Here is a 26,245-nt window from a genome sequence, read left to right on the forward strand (position 1 = left end):
CGCCCAGGTCCATTTCTGCGGCGCCAAGTTTCCTATTTTTGTGAAGGCGACAGCCAGGCACAAAAGTATCACGCTCGAGCTACTCCATTGTAACAGCGAAAGCTGGTAGACAAAGGCAGTGTAACTGGATCGGATCAGGATACGGGGCACGGGCGCGGTCACGCCGCGGTTATATAGCGCAGCCACACACGCGCCGCGCCTCACAGCCACCCTGCGTCCAAGGGAATCACGAGGCTCACTCTCCAGAAACTACGCGCGTACACTGCCATCATACTCCGATTCGTTACGTAATGTTTTAGTAACAGCAGAGGACAATCATCGTCTTTTGGTGATACATTTAAAGTTATGATGTGAAATAATTGTGGTATTAGAAGTGATAAAAACAGTGTTGAATGTATGTTACAGAAGCAAAAGCAAGGGATGGAGATTCGGCCAGAGAAGGAAGAGGAGGTGAGGCAGATTCGAGAGCTGACGCTGGAACACGGCGAGCACAAGGATGCTACCCTCTATCGGTAGTAATGATGTTCTATGCGTAACTCGTAAGATTATATATTTATTCACAGAGAAAGATTATATAAAAAATTCTTTCAAATATAAATATAAAGCACACTTGATAAACGAATTCGTCAAACAAGCCTAGTTGCGTTGTATATCGGGCTAATATACATTTATTTATTTTATGTTATTTTATAAGTATATTTTCAAGTATATATATTATATCTCTTTACTTTTATTTATTATTATTATAATGTTTTTATTTTTATATGTTCCATTAGTTATAGTATATAATATGAATATTCTGTAGAGGATTTTGTTTCTATTTAATACAAGTTATTATTTTTTCTGTATATTTTTAGCAACAGTCACGGTTAGGGGACACTTTGGGCTTCTGCCCTGTTTGTCTTGTGGGGGGCACTGAAAACCAGCGTTATGCCGACCATGTCGACATGACATATGCTGAGGGCCTCACCATTTAGGTCGCCACACAAATTTCTTATCGTGTTTTAGTTTAATTATTTTTGTTCATTAGTCTTTATTTTTTTACGTGTTATTTTTTTTAATTTTGTTATATTTATGTTCTATGTGGTGTACCTAATAAAAATGATTTTCTTTCTTTCAAACTTATCCAACGGAGTTGAGTGTGAAGACATACGTACATTTTTTTTTCATTTGAAGGTTTACCAGCAAAATAAGATGCCTTTCGGTAGATTGTTTTTTTATTTTTTTTTATGTCAGAGCAAGCAAAGGAGCAGATGGGCCACCTGATGTTAAGTGGTCACCACTGCCCATAAACACTTGTAACACTTCTAGTGTTACAGGTGCTTTGCCGGCCTTTTATGGACAAATAAGCTCTTTTCTTGAAGGCCCCAATGTCGTAGTTGTTCGGGAACACCGCAGGTGGCAAATCGTTCCACAGTTTCACCGTACGCGGAAGGAAGTTGCGGGTGAAGCGGACAGTGGTGGAGCGCCAACCATCCAGATGGTGCGGATGGAACTGGTTTTTACGGCGTGTGGTCCGGTGGTGGAACTGTGCGGCTGGTAAAAGGTGGAACAATTCCTCAGAGCACTCCCCATAGTAGATTCTGTACAGTATACAGAGAGACGCAACGTCTCTTCGCACTGACAGAGGATCGAGCCTATCGGAAAGCCTACGGTCATCGACAATTCGAGCTGCTCGACGTTGGATGCGGTCAAGAGGAAGGAGTTGATACTGTGGGGCTCCGGCCCAGAGATGAGAAAAGTACTCCATATGCGGTCGCACCTGAGCCTTGTACAGCTGAAGTCGGTGGGCCGGCTTGAAGTACTGTCTCGATCTACTGAGCACTGATTGTGATGAAATGAAACTAATATATAAAAAAAAAAAAAAACTATTACCAAAAAATATATTAAGTACCGACTTACCTGTGTACTTACTTACGTCTTTATCTCATAATTCCTGTAAAACAGTGAGAAAACTTTCCTTCCATAACCTCTTCATTCAAAATTAACAATATTGGGCTTCATTCAGGATTATTTTTCTGCTACTATTTAGGTTCATAATATTTGTTATCGAGAGCGATCGCTCTTTAGCTCGTTTATAAGAAACCATTAGCGTCGCGAGTCTGACTCTGTTTTGCACGCCTCATAAGCGAAGCGTTGAGGTGAGTACTACTGTCACTTCGCGCAAAACATCTGATTTTTCAAACTTAAAATGTCTTTATGTATCATACATTGCACTTGTAAGATAATACATACACACACATATTAAGAAAAAACACTATTTTTAACGTTCATGATATTTTTGATGTCATTTTTGTTATTTAAACTAGTTAAAAAACAGTTTAAAAAAGTTCTGTCTTGGACGTCCGTGTGTCTGTATGTGCGGATCCTTTTTCTTGTTAACACGATAGCGACCGAAATACTTTACTAATCGAGTCTTTTTTTTTCTCTTACGCTTGAGTATGCTCAGGAATAGAACCCTTTCATTTTTCAGGGTCTGATTCGATGTGGTTTAATTGTTATTAAATAAACAAAAATAATAATTAATAAATATTTATTAAAAAAAAATTATGAGGCGTGCACTTTTGGATTTTCCAAATTATTTATTAATATTTTCATCGTCGATTTCAGATTCGAAAAAGGTTATTACGTACATTTCGTGCCGGGGCCGAGCCTCGTGGGCCGAAAAGTATACGTCTACACAAACTACGTGGTGACCGAAAATCGTAAGTCCAATAGATGATTTTTTTATATTAGGTTTCGTAACGAAAGAGTTGGGAATTCTCGATTACCAAAATTTGACGTTCGGCAGCCGAGGAGGCGGGCGAGCGGGCGGAGTTCGTCCGCAACCAGTACTACCCGCTGGAGTGGCGCCGCGACGGCCAGCTCGGCGCGGGCGAGCCGCTCGGCGCCGGCGCGCTGCTCACCGACACCGACGTGTACTGCGAGCTGCGCGTGGCGCGCGCCGGCCCCTTCCACTACTACTTCGTGTACGACAACCCGTGCGTATCGCGTCGTGCCGTCCGCATGTACGTAATATGTTCCACGGGTGCGATGCGTAACGTTCGCTCTGTTCCAAGGGAGTCGCGCGTGGGGCCGCAGGGCTCGGGCTGGTTCGCCGTGAGCCCGTCGCTGCGCGCGGGCGGCGCCGCGCTGCCGCTGGACGGCGTGGCGTGCCAGACCGTGCTGGCCAAGTGCCTGGGCCCGCTGCCGCGCTGGGAGCGCGTGCTGCGCGTGGCGCACGAGGCCGGCTACAACATGCTGCACTTCACGCCCGTGCAGGTGAGCCCGCCATATACCCGGCCCGTTCGATCCTCTTTAAAAAATATTTTTAAAATAATGTAATATTAATTCATTCAGATGCACAATAGAGGATTTCACTACAAATAATTCCCCACTGTGCATTTTATCCATACAGAAAGTTTATAAATTCCTGGTTACCCCGATAGGAGATTGCGGGGTCAGCTAGTGACCTCCATTCGGCTTTACGATATTTGAATATGTAATTAGAAAATTCTCCCGTTGCAAGACAATGTTTTCGACGCCTCGGTTGCTATTCTTGCAGGAACTGGGAGCGTCGGATTCGAGCTACAGCATCATGGATCAGTTGAAACTGAATCCGCGATTTAACGACCCCGAAACGGGACGTGAAGCTACGTATGAAGATGTTGAAAAATTAATCTCCAAAATGGAAAACGATTGGAAGGTATGACCGCTGACCGCTCAAATAATATAATAAGTAGACTGATTTATGTTCACAACTTCAAGGGCCCGTTTCCCGTTTGGCTTTTAAAAACTTGCTCTATCTATCAGGTAGCTACCCTGAAAATCTGTGTGAAAATCTCCGTGTGAAAATCTCTGTGTGAAAATCTCTGTGTGAAAATCTCTGTGTGAAAATCTCTGTGAAAATCTCTGTGTGAAAATCTGTATGCAAATCTCTGTGTGAAAATCTCCGTGTGACAACCTCCGTGTGAAAATCTGTGTGACAATCTCTGTGTGAAAATCTCTGTTTAAATCTCTGTGTGAAAATCTCCGTGTGAAAATCTCTGTGTGAAAATCTCCGTGTGAAAATCTCCATGTGAAAATCTCTGTTTGAAAATCTCTGTGAAAATCTCTGTGTGAAAATCTCTGTGTGAAAATCTCTGTGTGAAAATCTCTTTGTGAAAATCTCTGTGTGAAAATCTCTGTGTGAAAATCTCTGTGTGAAAATCTCTTTGTGAAAATCTCCGTGTGAAAATCTCCGTGTGACAACCTCTGTGTGAAAATCTCCGTGTGAAAATCTGTGTGAAAATCTCTGTGTGAAATTCTCTGTTTAAATCTCTGTGTGAAAATCTCTGTGTGAAAATCTCCGTGTGAAAATCTCCGTGTGAAAATCTCTGTGTGGAAATCTCTGTGTGAAAATCTCTTTGTGAAAATCTCTGTGTGAAAATCTCTGTGTGAAAATCTGTGTGTATATCTCTGTGTGAAAATCTCTGTGTGAAAATCTGTGAAAATCTCCGTGTGAAAATCTCTGTGTGAAAATCTCTGTGTGAAAATCTCTGTGTGAAAATCTCTGTGTGAAAATCCCTTTGTGAAAATCTCCGTGTGAAAATCTCCGTGTGACAACCTCCGTGTGAAAATCTCCGTGTGAAAATCTGTGTGACAATCTCTAGGTGAAAATCTCTGTTTAAATCTCTGTGTGAAAATCTCTGTTTAAATCTCGGTGTGAAAATCTCTGTGTGAAAATCTCTGTGTGAAAATCTCCGTGTGAAAATCTCCGTGTGGAAATCTCTGTGTGAAAATCTCCGTGTAAAAATCTGTGTGAAAATCTGTGTGAAAATCTCTGTGTGAAAATCTCTGTGTGAAAATCTCTGAAAATTAGTGATGCAACGAATACCACTTTAACGAATACGAATACGAATACGAATATCAAACCTACTATTCGGCGAATACGAATACGAATACGAATATCTCGTATAAAAGACTTATTTATTTAATGAATGTTTACTCTTCTAATTATTAAAATGTACAATAGGCAAATTTTTATTTAAAAAACATAAAATTCGTAGATTTTCTGGTTTTAGGCGCTTTTTTTTTCGTTTCGTTCGTACAAAAATATTCGTTTTTAAATATTCGTATATTCGCCGAATACGAATATTCGGTAAATGTCTACTATTCGGCGAATACGAATATTCGTATTCGTATTCGTTGCATCACTACTGAAAATCTCTGTGTGAAAATCTCTGTGTGTGAAAATCTCTGTGTGAAAATCTCTGTGTGTGAAAATCTCTGTGTGAAAATCTCTGTGTGAAAATCTCTGTGTGAAAATCTCTGTGTAAAAATCTCTGTGTGAAAATATCTGTGTGAAAATCTCCTTGTGACAATCTCTGTGTGAAAATCTCCGTGTAAAAATCTGTGTGAAAATCTCCGTGTGAAAATCTCTGTGTGCAAATCTCTGTGTGAAAATCTCCGTGTGAAAATCTCTGTGTGAAAATCTGTATGCAAATCCCTGTATGAAAATCTCTGTGAAAATCTCTGTGAAAATCTCATTGTGAAAATCTCTGTGTGAAAATCTGTGTGTAAATCTCAAAATCTCCGTGTGAAAATATCTGTGTGAAAATCTGTGAAAATCTCTGTGTGAAAATCTGTGTTTAAATCTCGGTGTGAAAATATCTATGTGAAAATCTCTGTGTGAAAATATCTGTGTGAAAATCTCCCTGCGAAAATCTCTGTGTGAAAATCTCTGTGTTTAAATCTCGGTGTGAAGATCTCTGTGTGAAAATCTCTGTGGGAAAATCTCTGTGTGAAAATCTGTGTTTAAATCTCGGTGTGAAAATCTCTGTATGAAAATTGTTATTACTTTAATGCTTTTATCTATGTATCAGTGTATGTCATGTTGGTGATCCTTAATGAAATAAATAAATAAATAAAATAAAGGCAATTCAAAGCGCTTATGGTCGACTGTTAAAAATATCTGTAGCTTAAACTCGCCCAACTCTAATTCTGATGATTTATTAAGATGTTCTAACTCTATCGACGAGTCACTATATAACACTAATGAGTACTTTACTAGCATAGGTAAAAATCTTGCAAATAAAACACTACAAAAACTCAATACCTCTGAGAATCTTCTTGCCGATAAGTTATCTATACCAAATTTTACAAAATCTTTTTTCATAACACCGACCGACGAACTCGAAATTGCCAATTTAATTAGTAGCCTCAAACCCTCTGCCAGCTGTGGTTGGGATAACATTCCAAGTAAAATGATTATAATGTCAAAAACCTCCCTTGCTGCCCCGATTACTTACTTATGTAATCTCAGTATTACTTCGGGTACATTCCCAGATGACTGGAAAATTGCAAATGTCATCCCAATTTATAAATCTGGTTGCAAATTAATGTTCTCTAATTATCGACCTATATCTCTTCTGCCGACGCTATCCAAAATTTTGGAAAAAGTCGTCAATAAAAGGCTTCTTTCCTATCTGGAAAAAGAATCGCTACTTGCTTGCAACCAATTTGGCTTTCGCCGGAACAGGTCTACTGACGGTGCTGTTTCCTCCCTTGTTGATTGCATTAGCAACAAATTAGACTCAGGACAGAAGTGCATCGCGGTATTCCTGGATCTGGCGAAAGCTTTCGATACTGTCTCGCGGCCCATTCTTCTACGTAAGACGGAATTGTACGGAGTTCGAGGCATCGCTCTGCAATGGTTCACTTCTTACCTTACTGACCGTCGTCAAAGAGTATGCATAAATAATCAACATAGCACTCTAATGAACATCCCATATGGCTTACCTCAAGGCAGCGTGCTCGCTCCTACATTATTTTTAATGTACATGAACGATCTCTGCTCCCTTTCCCTTCTATATACCAATTTGTTCTCTTTTGCGGATGACACAGCTCTCGTATTTTATTCTGACTCTTGGAATGAAGTAAAAGCTGTAGCTCAAAATGGTCTTCTTACTGACGCTTCTTGGTTACAGGACAACCTTTTAACCTTGAATATTGACAAAACTAAATTCATTAGTTTCAGTATAACGAGTTGCTCTGCCCCACCTACGACGCTAGATCTTCGAATCCATTCGTGCACAAACTCTTCTTCTTGTGCATGTCCATCAATTGTAGAAGTTAACGAAATCAAATATTTAGGAGTCATTATTGATTCCAAACTTTCCTGGGAACCTCAGATAAATACACTGTCCTCCAGGATTAGAAAGCTTATACACATATTTAAAAAATTACGTTATGTTGCCGATGCCCATACAATAAAACTAGTTTACAAAGCACTCTGCGAATCCATTATTTCTTATTGCATTTCAGTCTGGGGAGGCGGTGGTCTCACCCTGATGCTTAAAATTGAGCGCGCTCAACGGGCAATACTCAAAGTTGCTTACAAGAAACCTTTTCGGTACGCTACTTCTGCACTATACGCAAAAGTTCTGTCAGTCCGTCAACTTTACATTCTGGCTACCGCACAAAAGTTTCACAAAATGTCAAAGCAAACCTTTGCACCAATATCAAGAGCCCCTAGACGAGTCAATTTCACGCTTCCGAAATGTAATACCTATTTTGTAAAACGTTTTTATAGTTATAGGGGCCCTTTCCTCTACAATAAGTTTATTAAAAGATTAAATGTAAATATAGTAAATGCATCAATATATATTTTTAAAAAGAAATTAGAACAATTTTTACTTAACTTAAGTTATAGTGAAACTGAAGCTTTGCTTGTCAGTGAAAAATAAAACACACACACACACACACGCACACACACACACACACACACACACACGTACACTCACTCACTCATACACTGGAGTTTGTTAAGTATTTTATTTTTGTTTCTTTATAAGTACTTCTTACACTGCAATGTATAATAATTAATAGTCTTAAATTTTTAAAAAAATCAAAATATATTTCTGTAACAACGGAAGAGACTAGTTTCCCACAACACAGGGGATCCTAGTGTGGGGACTAGTGTATCTCTATTACGTGCCCGTTATTTTAATATGCAATTTTTACTGTATTCAAACTTATTGTACTACACTGTGTTATGAAACAAATAAATGTTTTTTTTTTTTTTTTTTTTATTTTAAATCTCTGTGTGAAAATCTCTGTGTGAAAATCTGTGTTTAATTCTCGGTGTGAAAATCTCTGTGTGAAAATCTCTGTGTGAAAAAAAAGCAGTGTTCGGACCGTTCGAACAGTTTCACTTTTACCGTGGTTTCATAAAACCACACAACATTTTTTTATAGTATTTTTAGTGTCAAAGTGTCTTACTGAAGCTGGTGTAATGATGGAAGAAAAGAAGGTTAAAATAACACAACATTTATACTGTATAAAATATTGTTTTCAAACACAGTTTTACATTTAAACCATATAAATCTAATCATTAAAATCTCAGCTCAAAAGTTTTTAAAGTGGTGTTCATTCTTCAATATTATGACATTTACAAAAAATAAAAATAAAAGCAATTAAAATCAGAGATTATCTTTATTTCTGACATTTTAGATACATCTTCCGATGTATCTTTCATTATGCTCTTCTTCATTTTCACTTTCCCTACTGCCATCACCTGTGTAAATCATATTTTCATCGATTAATTCAATTCACCTTTAAAAACAAAACCAAGAAGGGTATGTAATAGCAGCTCTATATAATTCCACACAGCGAGAACACGTGCAGTCACCACCAATATTTAAAGACGACTGACGGATTTTTCAGTTTTTTGACTGACAGGTTACCGTCACCTACCGCCTGATTTGTTTTTGATTGTGTATGACCGTGAATTGACTTCTATTTCTTTTGAACAAGGTGTAAAATGCAAGTGCATTTTTTAGGGCTCTTACGATTAATGATTCGAGTGTTTTCGGAAATACGACAATTAGCGAAGATTTCTATGCGCATTATTACTTATAGACTAGAGTAGATAATTTTTGAAACAAAAAAAAATCGCAGTCGGATGAAACCCATTAGAAAAGGAGGGGAATATGATAAAAATGTAAGGAAAAATAAATTACGGTCAATCCGAGTTCGGGAAGCGGGAGGCTTTAAAGAGAAAAAAATGGTTTCTCTCGATTTCCGACAAAACTACAAGTCCTATAGAAAAAAGTTCAATGGCAAAGTTGTAGGTACTTAAAAGTTCTACAACTTTTGTATTCACAATTTTTTCACATAACCTAAAAATTTAGGTGAAAAATTAAAAAAACCAAGTTTTTGGTCTTTTATTTCTATCTACTTCAAAATTTGTTTTTTTTCTACGAAATTTGGTGGAAACTTACTTTATTATGTCCCAAATACACTGTAATTTATTTGATTGAAAATATTTATTTTTTCGCCTTATTTTGAATTAATACCAAAAATACAACCTAATTTTCAATCGAAAAGTCACCCGTCAAAATATCAGCTTTTTTCAATAACTTGGGGTGCCTTTTATTCATTAAAATCTCTACTTTCATATGGTGTAAAAAAAATAAACACCACCATAGTAAATGTTCTCAGGAAATGCATACAAACAGTCTGAAAATTAGCTTTTACTAAATCAGGCACACTTCTCGAACTACCTGAAATGTTTTTATCGACATCATTTTGCTTTTGAATATGCTGTAAAATATTAAACTTAGAACAGATAATTATTTTTCTTTTGAAATATTACCGAAAAGCCGATACAAGAGAAGATATAGAGTTCAAGAAGTGTGCCTGATTTAGTAAAAGCTAATTTTCAGACTGTTTGTATGCATTTCCTGAGAACATTTACTATGGTGGTGTTTATTTTTTTTTACACCATATGAAAGTAGAGATTTCAATAAATAAAAGGCACCCCAAGTTTTTGAAAAAAGCTGATATTTTGACGGGTGACTTTTCGATTGAAAATTAGGTTGTTTTTTTGGTATTAATTCAAAATAAGGCGAAAAAATAAATATTTTCATTCAAATAAATTACAGTGTATTTGGGACATAATAAAGTAAGTTTCCACCAAATTTCGTAGAAAATAAATAAATTTTGAAGTAGATAGAAATAAAAGACCAAAAACTTGGTTTTTTGAATTTTTCACCTATTTTTTTAGGTTATGTGAAACAATTGTGAATACAAAAGTTGTAGAACTTTTAATTACCTACAACTTTGCCATTGAACTTTTTTCTATAGGACTTGTAGTTTTGTCGGAAATCGAGAGAAACCATTTTTTTCTCTTTAAAGCTCCCCCCTCCCGCTTCCCAAACTCGGATTGACCGTAATTTATTTTTCCTTACATTTTTATCACATTCCCCTCCTTTTCTAATGGGTTTCATCCGACTGCGATTTTTTTTATCTTTTCATTATTTTCAAAGGCTTCTACCCCAGTCTATTATGGAGTACTGTATAATGTATATGCTTATTTATAATGTCCAAACTCAAGTAGGTATATGAATTCATTCAGAAGTATCGTGAAAGGCCATAAGCACAGATGTAACGCTATGAAATATCATGTAGCTGTAGGAACGTTTGCAACGTTTGAACGTTTTTTTTTGTGATTTTATTTTTTTACGGGCCCTTGAAGTGGTGAACATACTGGGTAATTTTATCTTTCTTGGCATTTAATTCTTTTTTTTATTCCATTTGAAGATCTAACGATAGTAAATGTTACCATACTGAATTGGCCTATCTTTCAGCTTAGCAAACAAAAAAAATCAAGCATCTAGCGCAACAATTGACGTCACCATGAGTGAAAATATCATCGTACTCGGCGATAGGTGAAAAATTGAAAAATACGTCATAACTCCGAAAATACGAAAAATCGCATAACATGTAACATGGGGGTGATTTGGATAGCCCTCTAGGTCCTCTACCTCCCAGCTTCCGTTCATCACTACTTTTTGGAACACCCTGTATATCTCGAATATATAATATACATTTTACATGTTTATTTTTAACTGTACGCTAAAAAGTTATAGAAACAAAGTTGTAGTGTGTTTGTCATTATTACAATGCTAGGGGATAAAGCGTGAATCTGCAAAATGGTTGCCATGAGAGGAAAAGTCTGCAGCCTTCCCCCCTACATATCATATTAAATTGATTAAGAACGACGCCAATATATTGGTAAAGAACGACGTCACATAATTTTTGGAGTTATTCTTAGCGACGCCATTTATTAAATATCCATATTATAGGAGTGCATAATCATAAAGCGTCATCCGAACCGTACGCGTATACAAAACTTTAGCTCGATCGGTTAAAGACATCCGACTCTCAAATCGAGTCGCAAATCGATACGAAGCAGTAATTCGCATCGCGGTGGGTCGGCGTCGCAGATGCTGTCGATCGGCGACGTGGTGCTGAACCACACGGCCAACGAGACGGCGTGGCTGGCGGAGCACCCCGAGGCGGCCTACAACGTGCGCGACTGCCCGCACCTGCGGCCCGCCGCGCTGCTGGACGCGGCGCTGGCGCGCTTCTCCGCGCGGTTGGCGGCGGGCCTGCTGCCCGGCCTGCCGCGCGCCGTCGGCGGGCCGCAGGACGTGGACGCGCTGCGGCAGGCGCTGCGGGACGACGTGCTGCCCGAGCTGCGGCTGGAGGACATGGTCACGTGCGACGTCGACCGCCTCGTGCAGCGCTACGAGGAGCTCGCGCGCAACAGGCGAGTTCCCTTTCCCTTTTGGGTTCCCTACCTCGAAAGGATTAAGAGGAGGCTCCTTAACATAATTTCTGGCACTGAGAGACCGGTTAGACCGCCACGGTGCTAGACGCTAACGCAGCCGTAATAAAGTTGAATATCGCGTGCGCTCTTTGATCGCGTTCGAGCTCGAAACTAAATCTCGTAAGTGTTAATTCTTATTTCGTTTATAACTAAAGTAATAATTGATCTAGAGAAAAAATATCTTGGGATTGGATAGTAAATTATATGTTCTCAATGTTAACAATTATTTCAGACATAAAGTCCAAGTAAATCTTTAAAAAAATGTAATAATCCTTACAAAAGGCAATACTTTTTGAATAAAAAATGAATCGAGCGAAAATGTAACAATTACTTAACCGTCTTGTAAATGGAAAGAAAAAGACCCAATAAATCATAATAATTATACTAAAGTTCCATTTCGATCGTATGTGTGACTGTTTCAGAATATTAATGCAGATTCACATAAAATTAAGGGAGCCTCCCCTTAATCCTTTTAAATATCGGGCATATAAAATCGATTTTTTATTTACACACACATATATATATATACTATATATTCTGTTCTCCCAGGGTGCCAAGTGAAGCTGGCCCGCCGGCCGGCGCGCTGCGGCTGGCGGCCGACCCGCAGCGCCGGCGCCGCGCCGCCACCGTGGACATGGACCTCGCGCTCGCGCTCTACAACACGCACGGGTCGGTATCTGCCGTTTCTAAAATATACTACACATTTTGACACCGTTTTTTGTCACGGCCGTTTCGAATATCATCGATTTCGGGGCGGCCGCGGACTCGCTTATTTTTGCATTTAGCGAAAATCGTTATGAATCCGTGTCGGTCGATAATTGGGTATTTGATTATTTTTTGTGATAAATGAAAAGATTATTAGTTTCATAACAAAACTATTTTTTTGCAATAATTCAAAAGTTATTTCAAAATAAAAATTAATTTTTGAATCCAGTACAGAAGACACGCCGAGAATTCCCGAAGCGACAACCGAGCGCGTATGACGTCATAATCTCATTGCAGTTGATAGAAAAATAATAAATACAATGTTTTGATCTTATTAATTTTGTTGTCATTATTAAATATTTAAATTTATATTAAAAATGTCGAACATCAAAAGTTATCATTCTTGTTTTGTACCATTATGTACGAATACTATACACTAGACGGTAACATCATACCATTCAGTGATAGCATCAAAAGCTTAGGCGTCACCATTGATCGGACGTTATCTTGGCAACCACAAATCAATGAGTTAAATAAAAAAATCTTTGCCTCATCTCATTCACTCATGAGAATTCGTAACTTCTTGCCCATTTCCACCGGAACTTCTCTTGCACAGTCCCTTCTCCTTCCCATCCTGGATTATGCCGATGCCTGTTATCCCGACCTGACCGAAATCCAGTTGGACAAACTTGAGCGACTCCAAAATGTTTGCATACGCTTCATATTTGGCTTGCGCAAGTATGACCACGTCTCTCAATACAGGAAAAAGCTCAAGTGGTTACCAATACGTCAGCGTCGGAACTCCCACCTTCTCCAACTCCTATACCGTGTCCTGTTCCATCCTAATACTCCCAGTTACCTTAAGGAAAAATTCCAATTTCGTGAGAGTACGGATTTCAACCTTCGATGCTCTGAAAATGTACTTTTAAAAATTCCACCTCACAAGACCAAATTTTATCATAATTCGTTCCATGTTCAAGCCATACTCCTGTGGAATGCACTTCCGATAACCATACGTCGCGCTAAATCTCTGCACATATTTAAAAAACTAATTTTTAACCATTTCTTCAACGAGCTGCAATATTTTTATTTATACATAGTTATGTATTATGTATCATGTATGTATGTATGTAAGTATATATGTATGTATGTGTATTTATAGCATATGTATTTATAGTATTGGTATCTATTTTAATATATATATATATGTATATAAAAAATAAAAAAATAAAAATCGTTTATTATATGTATGTACATATTTTTTATTATTATTATCATGATTTTTTTTTCTCTTTTAAATCAAACACCACCCATCTAATTCTAATTCGTATGACAAATCCTATCCAAAGGTTGCCTGGAAGAGATCGCTTATAGCGATAAGGCCGCCTATTTAACATGTTAATATGATTTTCTTTTTTTGTTCTTTTATTTTTGTGTATATTCTTTTTTTTTGTGTGTGTCAAATAAAGAATTTAAATAAAATAAATAAATACTAGATACAAAGGCAACTTCTGATAAAAATCTTTGATCATAAATATATAAACATCAGGAATATTATCAGACTTTGCCTAAATAAATCCTTTATCATACATAGCTAGGAACCAACTAACAACTCGTATTTTAGCAATAAATTTTCATAGTCCGGGATACATCGCCCATTTTTGCAAGTGATTACTATCAAGCTAATTTTTCGTGAGTAGCTTTATTTTGATGAGATGCCCAATAATTTCATGTACAAAACTCTCGATTGTGGTAGCTTACAGAGGTAACAAGGATAAAAATTTTTGATTTGACGGTTCTCAAATATTTATTACGCAATTTGTAGGACAATATGTCTGTTGGATTATATAAGTATTAAATAAGTGAAAATAAAAAAATCAGCTGGTTAGTAATCATTTATGATGACTTCGTTATCAATACACATTGGAAAGGGGGACTCTTTGATCAAACCATAGATTTTGTAGGACAAATATTTTTTCGAATAATTTAGATAATTATCTTGAGATTGAACAAAAAAAAACATTCAGTTAGTAATTAATATTTGAGAACCATCAAATCAAAATATTTTATCCTTGTTTCCTCTGGTAGCTACCACAATCGAGAGTTTCGTACATGAAATTATTGGGCATCTCATCAAAATAAAGCTACTCACGAAAAATTAGCTTGATAGTAATCAGTAATCACTTGCAAAAATGGGCGATGTATCCCGGACTATTATAATTAATTGAAAAACAATTTATTTGAAGTTTTTTGTATCAATATTATTAATGATAAAGTTTTAAAATACATAAAAAAATCAATATTTTGTTTCAAAAACCCAATCAACTGGTTTAAAATGCAAACGAATGAAACACTGGATATGCACACTGGGGGGTGCGCGTGCAGGGCGGAGCGCGAGGCGGACGCGGAGCAGCGCGTGGCGCGCGGCGCGGCGCGGCTGCGCGCCGAGCTGCAGCGGCTCAACGCGCTCGCGGCCGGCGAGCTGCGCGACGCGCTGCTCCACGCGCTCGACAACGTCGTCGCCGGCATCAGGTAACAGGGCGGAGCGCGAGGCGGACGCGGAGCAGCGCGTGGCGCGCGGCGCGGCGCGGCTGCGCGCCGAGCTGCAGCGGCTCAACGCGCTCGCGGCCGGCGAGCTGCGCGACGCGCTGCTCCACGCGCTCGACAACGTCGTCGCCGGCATCAGGTAACAGGGCGGAGCGCGAGGCGGACGCGGAGCAGCGCGTGGCGCGCGGCGCGGCGCGGCTGCGCGCCGAGCTGCAGCGGCTCAACGCGCTCGCGGCCGGCGAGCTGCGCGACGCGCTGCTCCACGCGCTCGACAACGTCGTCGCCGGCATCAGGTAACAGGGCGGAGCGCGAGGCGGACGCGGAGCAGCGCGTGGCGCGCGGCGCGGCGCGGCTGCGCGCCGAGCTGCAGCGGCTCAACGCGCTCGCGGCCGGCGAGCTGCGCGACGCGCTGCTCCACGCGCTCGACAACGTCGTCGCCGGCATCAGGTAACAGGGCGGAGCGCGAGGCGGACGCGGAGCAGCGCGTGGCGCGCGGCGCGGCGCGGCTGCGCGCCGAGCTGCAGCGGCTCAACGCGCTCGCGGCCGGCGAGCTGCGCGACGCGCTGCTCCACGCGCTCGACAACGTCGTCGCCGGCATCAGGTAACAGGGCGGAGCGCGAGGCGGACGCGGAGCAGCGCGTGGCGCGCGGCGCGGCGCGGCTGCGCGCCGAGCTGCAGCGGCTCAACGCGCTCGCGGCCGGCGAGCTGCGCGACGCGCTGCTCCACGCGCTCGACAACGTCGTCGCCGGCATCAGGTAACAGGGCGGAGCGCGAGGCGGACGCGGAGCAGCGCGTGGCGCGCGGCGCGGCGCGGCTGCGCGCCGAGCTGCAGCGGCTCAACGCGCTCGCGGCCGGCGAGCTGCGCGACGCGCTGCTCCACGCGCTCGACAACGTCGTCGCCGGCATCAGGTAACAGGGCGGAGCGCGAGGCGGACGCGGAGCAGCGCGTGGCGCGCGGCGCGGCGCGGCTGCGCGCCGAGCTGCAGCGGCTCAACGCGCTCGCGGCCGGCGAGCTGCGCGACGCGCTGCTCCACGCGCTCGACAACGTCGTCGCCGGCATCAGGTAACAGGGCGGAGCGCGAGGCGGACGCGGAGCAGCGCGTGGCGCGCGGCGCGGCGCGGCTGCGCGCCGAGCTGCAGCGGCTCAACGCGCTCGCGGCCGGCGAGCTGCGCGACGCGCTGCTCCACGCGCTCGACAACGTCGTCGCCGGCATCAGGTAACAGACCCACTACCGTCTTATTTGTCACCTTCTCGCTTTCCCGACGACCGCAAACGCATTCTTCTTATAAACTGTGACTCAATATGTTTCTCAATATGTCGCGGGTTCGACTCGTACTTAAGCGATTTTCTTATCGTCTATGTTTTATACTTGCGTGTGTGTGCGTGTGGCACGGGGCAGGTACGAGCGGCTGCAGAGCGACGGGCCGCGCACGCGCGAGCTGAGCGCGGCGCACCCGCTGGCCCCGCGCTACTTCACCGCGCCGCGCGCCGACCCCGCCGCGCCGCTCGCCGAGCTGGAGGCCGCCATCTACGGGGACGACGGTACGTGCGCTCTGTGGGGTCCTCGCCCGCCCTCCGCTGTCGATAGACAATTTTGCTCTTATCCATGGCGGCCCGGTGGTATTATTAAAAAAATTAAATAAAAATCTATTTTAATAATAAAACATTTATTTTTATCTACATTATTCCTAGTCGATTCGTAATAATATTCGTATCGGTGTCGCGCGTCGGCAGGGCGCTACGTGATGGCGCACAACGGCTGGGTGATGGGCGCCGACCCGCTGCAGGACTTCGCGGCGCGCGAGCACGACGGCCGCGTGTACCTGCGCCGCGAGCTCATCGCCTGGGGCGACAGCGTCAAGCTGAGGTGGGTGTCCGCCCGCGCCCCGCACAACACAACCCCCCACAGCCCCACTGACCCCGTGCACGCCGCAGGTACGGCGCGCGGCCCGAGGACAGCGCGTTCCTGTGGGCGCACATGCGGCGCTACGTGGAGCGCAGCGCGGCGCTGTTCCACGGCCTGCGCCTCGACAACTGCCACTCCACGCCGCTGCACGTGAGTCCGCGCCATAGTTATTTAAATGGATGAATACTGCCCTTCTTTTTTTTTATATGATTTTGAAGTTACTGTTTATATTAAGGTTAAGGTTATGATTGTTGAAACCGAAAAATTTAAAGTCGTCGACGATTATAGTTTAAACTGACGTCACGTTTTAATGAATACTGTAACACTGCGTTTATGAAGTTGTTTCGATCTGTCACGTGTCGTGCGAGTGGCAGGTGGCGGAGTACCTGCTGGACTGCGCGCGCGCCGTGCGGCCCGACCTGTACGTGGTGGCCGAGCTGTTCACCAACTCCGACCACGTCGACAACATCTTCGTCAACCGCCTCGGCATCACCTCGCTCATCCGAGGTACCCCTCTCGCTCCTTATATTTTAACAGTTTAAATATAGAGCAATAGATTATTTAGTTTTTTAGAATAGTAAAAAAATAAAATAAAATAATAATTTGAAATAATATAAAAATAATACATATAAATATAAATACATATAATATAAATAATACATACATTATTGAGACATAGAGTTATCCTAGTTCAAGAGTCAGCGTACATATTTTTGTAAAGTTTGTTTTTGTAAAGATTTTATTTATAAAAAATTTTATTCATCGTTGAGAAGGTACAAGTCTCCCTGAAAAGGCAAAAATGTACATTCTATGTACTTATCTTATATATAAAAATGAATCGCAAAATGTGTTGGTAAGCGCATAACTCAAGAACGGCTGAACCGATTTCGATAATTCTTTTTTTATTATATTCCTTGAAGTACGAGGATGGTTCTTATGTAGAGAAAACGTAAACATGTACCACGGGCGAAGCCGGGGCGGACCGCTAATATATTATAAAATAACAAAATAGACCCAGTTTAAAAGAGTTCACAATGATCCGGCTCATTATAATCGGCTCGGCGAAATATGATTCCTATGACACTGACAGTTATTTTCAAAACATAACCTTGTAATGGCGTCACCATTAAATTAGAAACGTATTGGAGGCGTCTGAAAATCGCATTTATTAATTTTTACGTAGCTTTATGCCATTACAAATTCGGTTTATGCCATTTCAATTTCCGTTGGAATTATAAACTTACGAGATATGTTTTGGAAAATTTTCGTTTTACTTACCTACTTAATCTATGCTAAAAAACTGAAATTAATATAACAACAACACAATAGACGTTTAAAAATGTAGTTTATAATATTTGTAATAACATGTTTACCGACGAATGCGAGCCACGCCTTCGCCTATAAAATAGTAACGTATCGACCCGACCCATCATACGAGCCATCACCGAACTGCCATAGGAATCAAGGTTCGCCGGGCCGATTATAATGAACGGGATCATTGTGAACTCTTTTAGACCGGGTCTGTTTCGTAACTACTGTACTTGTAAGTTGTAACTACTAATTAGTAGTATAATGCGATGACACGGAATGACGCGGCGCGTAACGGTCGGGGTGTGCACTGTGCAGAGGCGCAGAGCGCGTGGGACGCGCACGAGCAGGGCCGGCAGCTGCACCGGTTCGGCGCGCGCGCGGCCGGCGCCGCCCCCCGCCCCGCGCGCCGCCCCGCGCGCCCCCGCGTGGCGCACGCGCTGCTGCTGGACCTCACGCACGACAACCCCAGCCCGCTGGCGCGCCGCTCGCTGTTCGACGTGCTGCCCACGGCCGCGCTGGTGGCGGCGGCCGCCTGCGGCACCGGCTCCACGCGCGGCCTGGACGACCTCGTGCCGCACCACGTGCGTACCCGCTCCTCCCGCTCCTCCCGCTCCCCGCTCCTCCCGCTCCTCGCTCCTCCCGCTTTCGATGCTCTTCGGCCCGATGCCGAAGTGATTATCCCTACACTTATCGTAAAAGTCCCGTTTTGACGTTTGTCTTCTCGACGTGACCGTCCGATTCGGCGCTCGATACTCGCGATGAATCGATTCGAATTTACGTGAGTGTAAGATCGAGTTGAATGTGTATTGTAGAGTGCATTAGCGAATTAAACTTTGACATTGTAGGTATTTTGAAGTGATACGATGTTGCGAAATATCAATTTTTTTTAACTTAATATTTTTGTTAAAATAACATCTTTATTCGATTATTTTCTTAAGATGATGAGCCAAAATTATTGTGAGACAGTTTTAAAAAATATATTTTTAGTTAATTTTTTTTCTCGATTGATTTTTCCCTAATCGATTATGAAAAGTTTGAATTTGAAGACAGTATGGAAAAATAATTATGCACATTGCACAACACAACATATCCGATAAAAAATGGAATTATCATTAAGAACATTTCGATCGGTAAAAAACTTCATGAGCGTGAGCTGTCAAAACGGGTCTTTTATTATTTAATAAGTGTAATAATAATGTCGTTCAGTTCAGTTCAAAAATTACACAAAGGGACCTCGATCGTCCGGGAATGATCGTCGAAAACGCTATAAAATGAATAAAAATATGAGCAAAAACGAGTATAGATCGTTCGTATCGCCTCATCGGACAGATCCACGTGGTGGAGGAGCAGCGGCTGTACCCGGGCTGGGCCGAGCCGGGCGACGGCGACGAGCCGGCCGTGGGCGCGGCCAGCGGGCTGGTGGCCGCGCGCCGCGAGCTCAACCGCCTGCACCGCCAGCTCGCCGCCGACGGCTACTGCGAGCTGTTCGTCGACCAGATGGACCCCGACGTGCTGGCCGTCACGCGCCACCACCCCGTCACGCGCAAGGTGGGTGGGGTGGGGGGTGGGGGGAGTGGGGGGTGTGTCGTGGTGCGGTGCGTGACGCGCGGTGTGTTGCAGTCGGTGATCGTGGTGGCGCGCACCGCGTTCGCGGCGCCCGAGCCGGCGTGCGGCGGGCGCGAGCTGCGGCCGCTGCGCGTGCAGGGCCACGTGGCCGCCGTGGCGCTGGAGGCGCGTCTGCGGCACCGCCTGCACCTGTGAGTACCGCCCCCACCGCTTCCGTTTCATATACGCATCCGAGTGTTTACGATATAAACTTAAAAAAACGTCGCCCGCTGGATAAAGTTGTTAGGTCAGTCACAGTTTGTCATTTGTAAAAAATCAGGGGATAACAGAAAAAAAAAGCATTTTATTGTTATTTTGTGCACTAGACCATTTTTCTATCGATTACGATTTGGGGGGGGGGGGGGGGTTCACGGGAACTATGCGGGTCTTTATTTAAAAGCGCAGGCTAGAATATAATATATCATTAAGTTAAAGCTCTTTTGTCACATATATACAAAGCATGGGAAAATTCAAAGAATGCTTTGGGGATATTCTGCGAGCTTTCTAAGGCTTTCGACTGTGTAGAACATTCCACTATTACGGAAACTAAATTTTTATGGTATCAAAGGTTTAGCTCAGAATCTCATAGCTTCATATCTTCAGAACAGGGTACAAACCATTGTAGTTAATGGAGAGAAATCTCGCGGTGCGCCGATTAACAAAGGTGTTCCGCAGGGATCTATCTTAGGACCGTTTTTGTTCTTAGTGTATATTAATGACCTACCTTATTATTTGCAGGATATGTGTGAAATAGTACTGTTTGCAGATGACACCTCATTAATATTTAATGTGGATGTACATTACACAAATGTTGACGAAGTAAACTCTGCTCTTTTACGCATATTTAATTGGTTTAATGCTAATAATTTACTATTAAATGAAAAAAAAAAAAACAAATTGTGTAGAATTTATCCTCTCAAATGTAAAAAAGGTGAAAAGGAATATTATTTTAAACGGGGAGGTATTATACCCTGTGGATTCTACTGTTTTTCTTGGTTTGACATTAAATGAGAAGCTACAATGGGGGGCCCATGTTGCCACCACCGCTGCTAAGCTTAGTTCAGCTGCATATGCAGTTAGAAGAATAAGGCATCTCACCGATGAAGAGACGGCTAGATTGGTTTACTTTAGCTACTTTCATAGCATTATGAAATGCCATTTTTCCGGCTAGCTAAAGTTAAAAATTCATTTATGGGTCAAGGTATACGCTTTTACAACAGAATTCCTCATAATATTAAAGAGTTTAGTAGTTCTAAATTTAAAACTTATATAAAAAACTAGATTTCCGCCCGCGGCTGCGCCCGCGTTTTCAAAGGAAAACCCGCATAGTTCCCGTTCCCGTGGGATTTCCGGGATAAAACCTACCCTATGTGTTAATTCAAGTTACCTTCTATATGTGTGCTAAATTTTATTGTAATCGGTTCAGTAGTATTTGCGTGAAAGAGTAACAAACACACACACACACACACATCCTCACAAACTTTCGCATTTACAAGGTGAAAGGTAAGACGTTTGACGAATTTAGACAGGAGCTTCTACTCATGAAACTGAACAACTTTTGTTGTACAACTTTGCTGAATTCGTAAAAAAAAATTGGACTTTGTAAGGAAACTTGAAAAGGAACAGCTGACCGATTTCCATACAAAGTCCAAATTTTTTTCTAATTCAGGAAAGTTGTAGAACAAAAGTTGTTCAGTTTTATGAGTAGAAGCTCCTGTCTAAATTCGTCAAACGTCTTACCTTTCACCCTGTATAATATTATTAATTATTGATTAAAACTGCTTTTTACATTATCTTACTGATTAAATTTTTTAATTTATCTATCAAATTAAATACTTAATTAAATAAATAATAATATTACCTTCACAATCGCCTAACAACGGTTTAGAGCAATCTTCCGTATCCTCTCCCATCTCACCGAACCGTTGTATTATTTCTGAGAAACACGAAATATAAGGTTATTTATGATGCATACCATGTTTAAATATAAATTTATATTCGAATCGTTTCTATCGCCTAATACGTATTTTATCATAATTTATCTATAGTATTATTTTTTATTGACGTATCGAAATTTTCCTGACTTATACAAATTTTCCTTATCTATATAATTAGGCGGCAAAGAGAAATTTTACTTTCTTATGGAAATTATCCAGCTTAAAGAAATTTTCCCGACTTATGGAAATTTTCCTGACTTATAGAAATTTTCCCGACGTATAGAAATTTTCCTTGTTTATAGAAATTTTCCTGACGTGTAGAAATTTTCCTAGCTTATAAACATTTTCCTGACTTATACAAATTTTCCCGACGAATAGACATTTTCCTGGCTTATAGAAATTTCGCTGGCTTATAGAAATTTTCCTGACGTATAGAAATTTTCCTGGCTTATAATCATTTTCCTGACTTATACAAATTTTCCTTATCTATATAATTTTGCGGCAAAGAGAAATTTTCCTTATCTATATAAATTTTCCTGACATAGAAATTTTCCTGACGTATAGAAATTTTCCTTGTTTATAGAAATTTTCCTGGCGTATAGAAATTTTCCTGGCGTATAGAAATTTTCCTTTCTTATGGAAATTTTCCTGACTTATGGATTTTTCCTGACGTATAGAAATTTTCCGGACTTATGGATTTTTCCTGACGTATAGAAATTTTCCTGGCTTATAAACATTTTCCTGACTTATAGAAATTTTCCTTCTTTATCATTTTGCGGCAAAGAGAAATTTTCTTCACGTATATAAATTTTCCTTATGGAAATTTTGCAGCTTATAGAAATTTTTCCGACTTATGGCAATTTTTCCTGACTTAAAGAATTTTTCCTGACGTATAGAAATTTTCCTGTCTGAAATTTTCCTTTCTTATGGAAATTTTCCTGCGGTATAGAAATTTAAAAAAACAAGAGTTTTTCTGATAAAGTTGGAAAATGTGATTGTTAGTCTATTGTAAAATCTATAATTGCAAAAAATAACGGAAATAGTGACCACTGCTGATTTTGTGTTGTATTTGATAATTATAGATTACCTAGATACCAATTTTCCTAATAGATAAAGTCATTACATTTTCGCTTTCACAATACTTGGGCAGTTACTAATAATATACGATCGAAAATGATTGAAAAGGAGCACCGGGCGGCCGTATGAGCCTCCCGGGGAACACGTGCGCCACCCTAAGTACATCAACGGGCTCGCCGACTACGAGCTGGAGCTGCGCACGGACGTGCCGCTCGCCGAGTCCGGCGTGTTCGCGGGCTCGCGGCTCGACGGCGACGTCACCGAGCTGGCGTTCCGGCCGCTGGCGCCCGGCGCCGTGGCCGTGCTGCGCGTGGCGCCGCTGGGCCCGCACGCCGCCGCGCTCACCGCGCTGGCGCCGCTGCTGCGCCCCGCGCCGCCCGCCGACCCGCTGCAGCTGGCGCCGCTGCTGGCCGACCTCGACCTGCCCGACTTCCACGTGCTGCTCTACTGCTGCGACGCCGAGGAGCGCGAGCGCGCCGGCGGCGTGTACGACGTGCCCGGCCACGGCCCGCTCGTGTACGCGGGCCTGCAGGGCGTGGCGTCCGCGCTCGAGCCCATCGCGCGCGACGACGACCTCGGCCACCCGCTGTGCGCCAACCTGCGCGCCGGCGACTGGCTGCTCGAGTACCAGTGGCGGCGGCTCGAGGGCGACCCGCGCCTGGCCGGCGTGGCGGCGCGCTACCGCGAGGCGCTGCGGCCCGTGGCCGAGCTGCCGCGCTTCCTCGTGCCGGCCTACTTCATCGCGGTGGTGCGCGCGCTGCTCGCGGCCGTGCGCGGCGCGGCGCTGGCGCGGCTGGGCGGCGCCGCGCGCGGCTCCCGCTTCGCGCAGGAGCTGGCGCTCACCAGCGTGCAGCTGGCGGGCGCGGTGCCGTCGGCGCGCCTGCCGGCGGCGGGCCCCGAGGCGCGCTGCTCGCTGTCGGCGGGCCTGCCGCACTTCGCCACGGGCTACATGCGCTGCTGGGGCCGCGACACGTTCATCTCCCTGCGCGGGCTGTTCCTGCTGACGGGGCGCTACGAGGACGCCCGCGCGCACATCCTCGGCTTCGCGGCGTGCCTGCGCCACGGGCTCATCCCCAACCTGCTGGACGGCGGCCTCAACGCGAGGTACAACTGCCGGGACGCCGTCTGGTGGTGGCTGCAGAGCATCCAACAGGTGATCGACGTTTCGTTAATGATATATGATATATTAACAACTATATATTAACAACTCGCTTCATACCGTGTGTCGCAGTACGTGTCGCACGTGCCGGGCGGCGGGTCGCTGCTGGGCGAGGCGGTGGCGCGGCTGTGGCCGGCCCCGGGCGCGCCGCGCGACCAGCCGCTGCACGACGTCATGCAGGAGGCGCTCGACACGCACTTCCAGGTGAGTGAGTGTGGAACATTCGAACGGTATCATTTTGTTAGTGTGGGTGTATATAAATGCAGCGAATGCACTAAACATGTGTCTCCATACTCCATGACGTATTTCCACGACGCGACCTTGAAATTTTACTCTCAACGCGCCTAAAGAAGTTTCACCGTGACTCTCTCGCCACAGGGGCTAGTGTTCCGCGAGCGTAACGCCGGGCGGCAGATCGACGCGCACATGACCGACAAGGGCTTCAACGTGCAGATCGGCGTCGACCCCGAGACCGGGTTCCCGTTCGGCGGCAACGAGGCCAACTGCGGCACGTGGATGGACAAGATGGGCTCGTCGGACGCGGCCGGCACGCGCGGCCGGCCCGCCACGCCGCGCGACGGCAGCGCCGTGGAGCTGGTGGGGCTGGCCTACAGCGCGGCCGCCTGGCTGGCGCGCGAGCATCGCGCGGCGCGCTACCCGTACCCGGGCGTGGCGCGGCGCCACCGGGACGGCGCGCTCTCCGCCTGGACCTGGGCGCAGTGGGCCGAGCGCCTGCGCCGCGCCTTCGAGCGCCACTTCTGGGTGCCGCCCGCGCCCGGCGCCGCCGACGCGCGCCCCGACCTCGTGCACCGCCGCGCCATCTACAAGGACTCGCACGGCGCCTCGCAGCCGTGGGCCGACTACCAGCTGCGCTGCAACTTCCCCGTCGCGATGTGCGTCGCGCCCGACCTGTTCGACCCGAAGCACGCGTGGCTCGCGCTCGACAGCGTCGAGCGGCTGCTGCTCGGCCCGCTCGGCGTCAAGACGCTCGACCCGGCCGACTGGGCCTACCGCGGCGACTACGACAACTCGAACGACGGCACCGACCCGAGCGTCGCGCACGGCTTCAACTACCACCAGGGGCCCGAGTGGCTGTGGCCCGTCGGTTTCTACTTGCGCGCGCGGCTGATCTTCGCGCAGGCGAACGGCTGCCACGCGCGCACCGTCGCCGCCACGTACGCGGCCCTCGCGCCGCACGTGGCCGAGCTGCGCGCGAGCCCGTGGCGCGGCCTGCCCGAGCTGACGAACGCGGGCGGCGCCTTCTGCCGCGACTCGTGCCGCACGCAGGCCTGGAGCTCGGCCTGCGTGCTGGAGGCGCTGCACGACGCCGAGCAGGCGCGGCGCGCGCGCCCGCTGCCCGCCGACTGACGCGCCCGCGTGCGGCGCCTGCGCCACGCGCCGCGCGCGCCGTCCCCGCGCCGCCTGTACGCCGAGCCGTACGAGCGGCCCGGCCTGCGCCGCCTGCCGGCCCGCCGCGCGCCGGCCCGCCCGCGCCGCCCGCCCGCGCGCCCCGACCCCGCCGCGCTCGCCACCGTCGTGTACAGCGACCGCTACTTCCGTTACGGCCTGCCGTTGCGCTGCGGCGCCGGCGCGTCGCCGCACCGCATGCCGCTCTTCGAGCCGCGGCCGCCTCCACCCGCGGCGGTGTTGCTCGACGTGGCTGCCTACGAGCCGCCCGCGAGGCGCCGGCGACTCGTCTCTCTACGACGTCGGCGCCGCGATTTACCCCGCGTGATAGGATCGCGCGACCGGGAGCTCCCGGGGACGTACCGGAGCCGCTCGCTCGCCCTCGACTACCGCCAGCCGCGCGGCCGCGCGCCGCCCCGGGCGCCGCCCGCGGAGCCGGGCCGGCGGGCGCGGCGCCGCTCCCCGTCCCCGCGCCGGCCGCCGGAGCCGACGGCGCCGCGCCCGCAGTTCGCGCTGCCGGACGACGAGCCGGCCGCCTCGCGCCCGCCGAGCGCCGGGTCGGGTGGAGATGCGGACGAGGGCCGCGAGGGGGCCGCCCCGGAGGACGCTAGCGTGACGTACGAAACGTACGGTGTGTACGGCGCGTACGACGCGGCGCTGGACAGCGAGCGCGCCACGCTGCAGGCGGCGCCCAGCGAGGGCGCGATGCGGCGCGGCGCGGGGCGCGGGGGCGCAGGGCGCGAGGTCTCAGGGCGCGAGGGCGTGGGGCGCGTGGGCGCGCGGCGGCTGCAGCGCGGTACGGTGCGGGCGCTGCTGGCGCTCAACGGCGCCTTCTACGCGGCGGCGCTGCTTGCTTTCTATTTCCTGAGTCTCGCTTGACGCAGCTCTCTCCTGTTTGAGTTACGCGATATTCGAAATGTAGCGGCCGCCGATTCGCTGTTGTAACGTTTGTTCC

At 45.7% G+C, this 26,245-nt stretch overlaps 1 protein-coding gene across 1 annotated transcript in view; it reads left to right on the forward strand.

The window, feature by feature from the left end:
• Positions 1–25,251, forward strand: part of LOC149904950 (glycogen debranching enzyme) — a 30,225-nt gene extending 4,974 nt beyond the window's left edge. The window contains exons 2-19 of the mRNA XM_090107610.1: positions 406–512; positions 2,611–2,705; positions 2,792–2,981; positions 3,060–3,261; positions 3,545–3,685; positions 11,250–11,575; positions 12,185–12,308; positions 14,733–14,872; positions 16,288–16,430; positions 16,623–16,755; positions 16,824–16,944; positions 17,169–17,301; positions 18,421–18,686; positions 19,435–19,653; positions 19,726–19,862; positions 22,833–23,877; positions 23,956–24,087; positions 24,262–25,251. Of these exons, the coding sequence (XP_089963736.1) occupies positions 406–512; positions 2,611–2,705; positions 2,792–2,981; positions 3,060–3,261; positions 3,545–3,685; positions 11,250–11,575; positions 12,185–12,308; positions 14,733–14,872; positions 16,288–16,430; positions 16,623–16,755; positions 16,824–16,944; positions 17,169–17,301; positions 18,421–18,686; positions 19,435–19,653; positions 19,726–19,862; positions 22,833–23,877; positions 23,956–24,087; positions 24,262–25,251 (4,644 nt within the window). The remainder of the gene's footprint in view (positions 1–405; positions 513–2,610; positions 2,706–2,791; positions 2,982–3,059; positions 3,262–3,544; positions 3,686–11,249; positions 11,576–12,184; positions 12,309–14,732; positions 14,873–16,287; positions 16,431–16,622; positions 16,756–16,823; positions 16,945–17,168; positions 17,302–18,420; positions 18,687–19,434; positions 19,654–19,725; positions 19,863–22,832; positions 23,878–23,955; positions 24,088–24,261) is intronic.
• Positions 25,252–26,245: the final 994 nt, after the last annotated feature.

This window comes from Colias eurytheme, chromosome 11 (genome assembly GCF_061535395.1).
Source record: "Colias eurytheme isolate Ceu_HAF_F1 chromosome 11, ilColEury1 Martin Lab GWU primary, whole genome shotgun sequence".
Taxonomy (NCBI): Eukaryota; Metazoa; Arthropoda; class Insecta; order Lepidoptera; family Pieridae; genus Colias; species Colias eurytheme.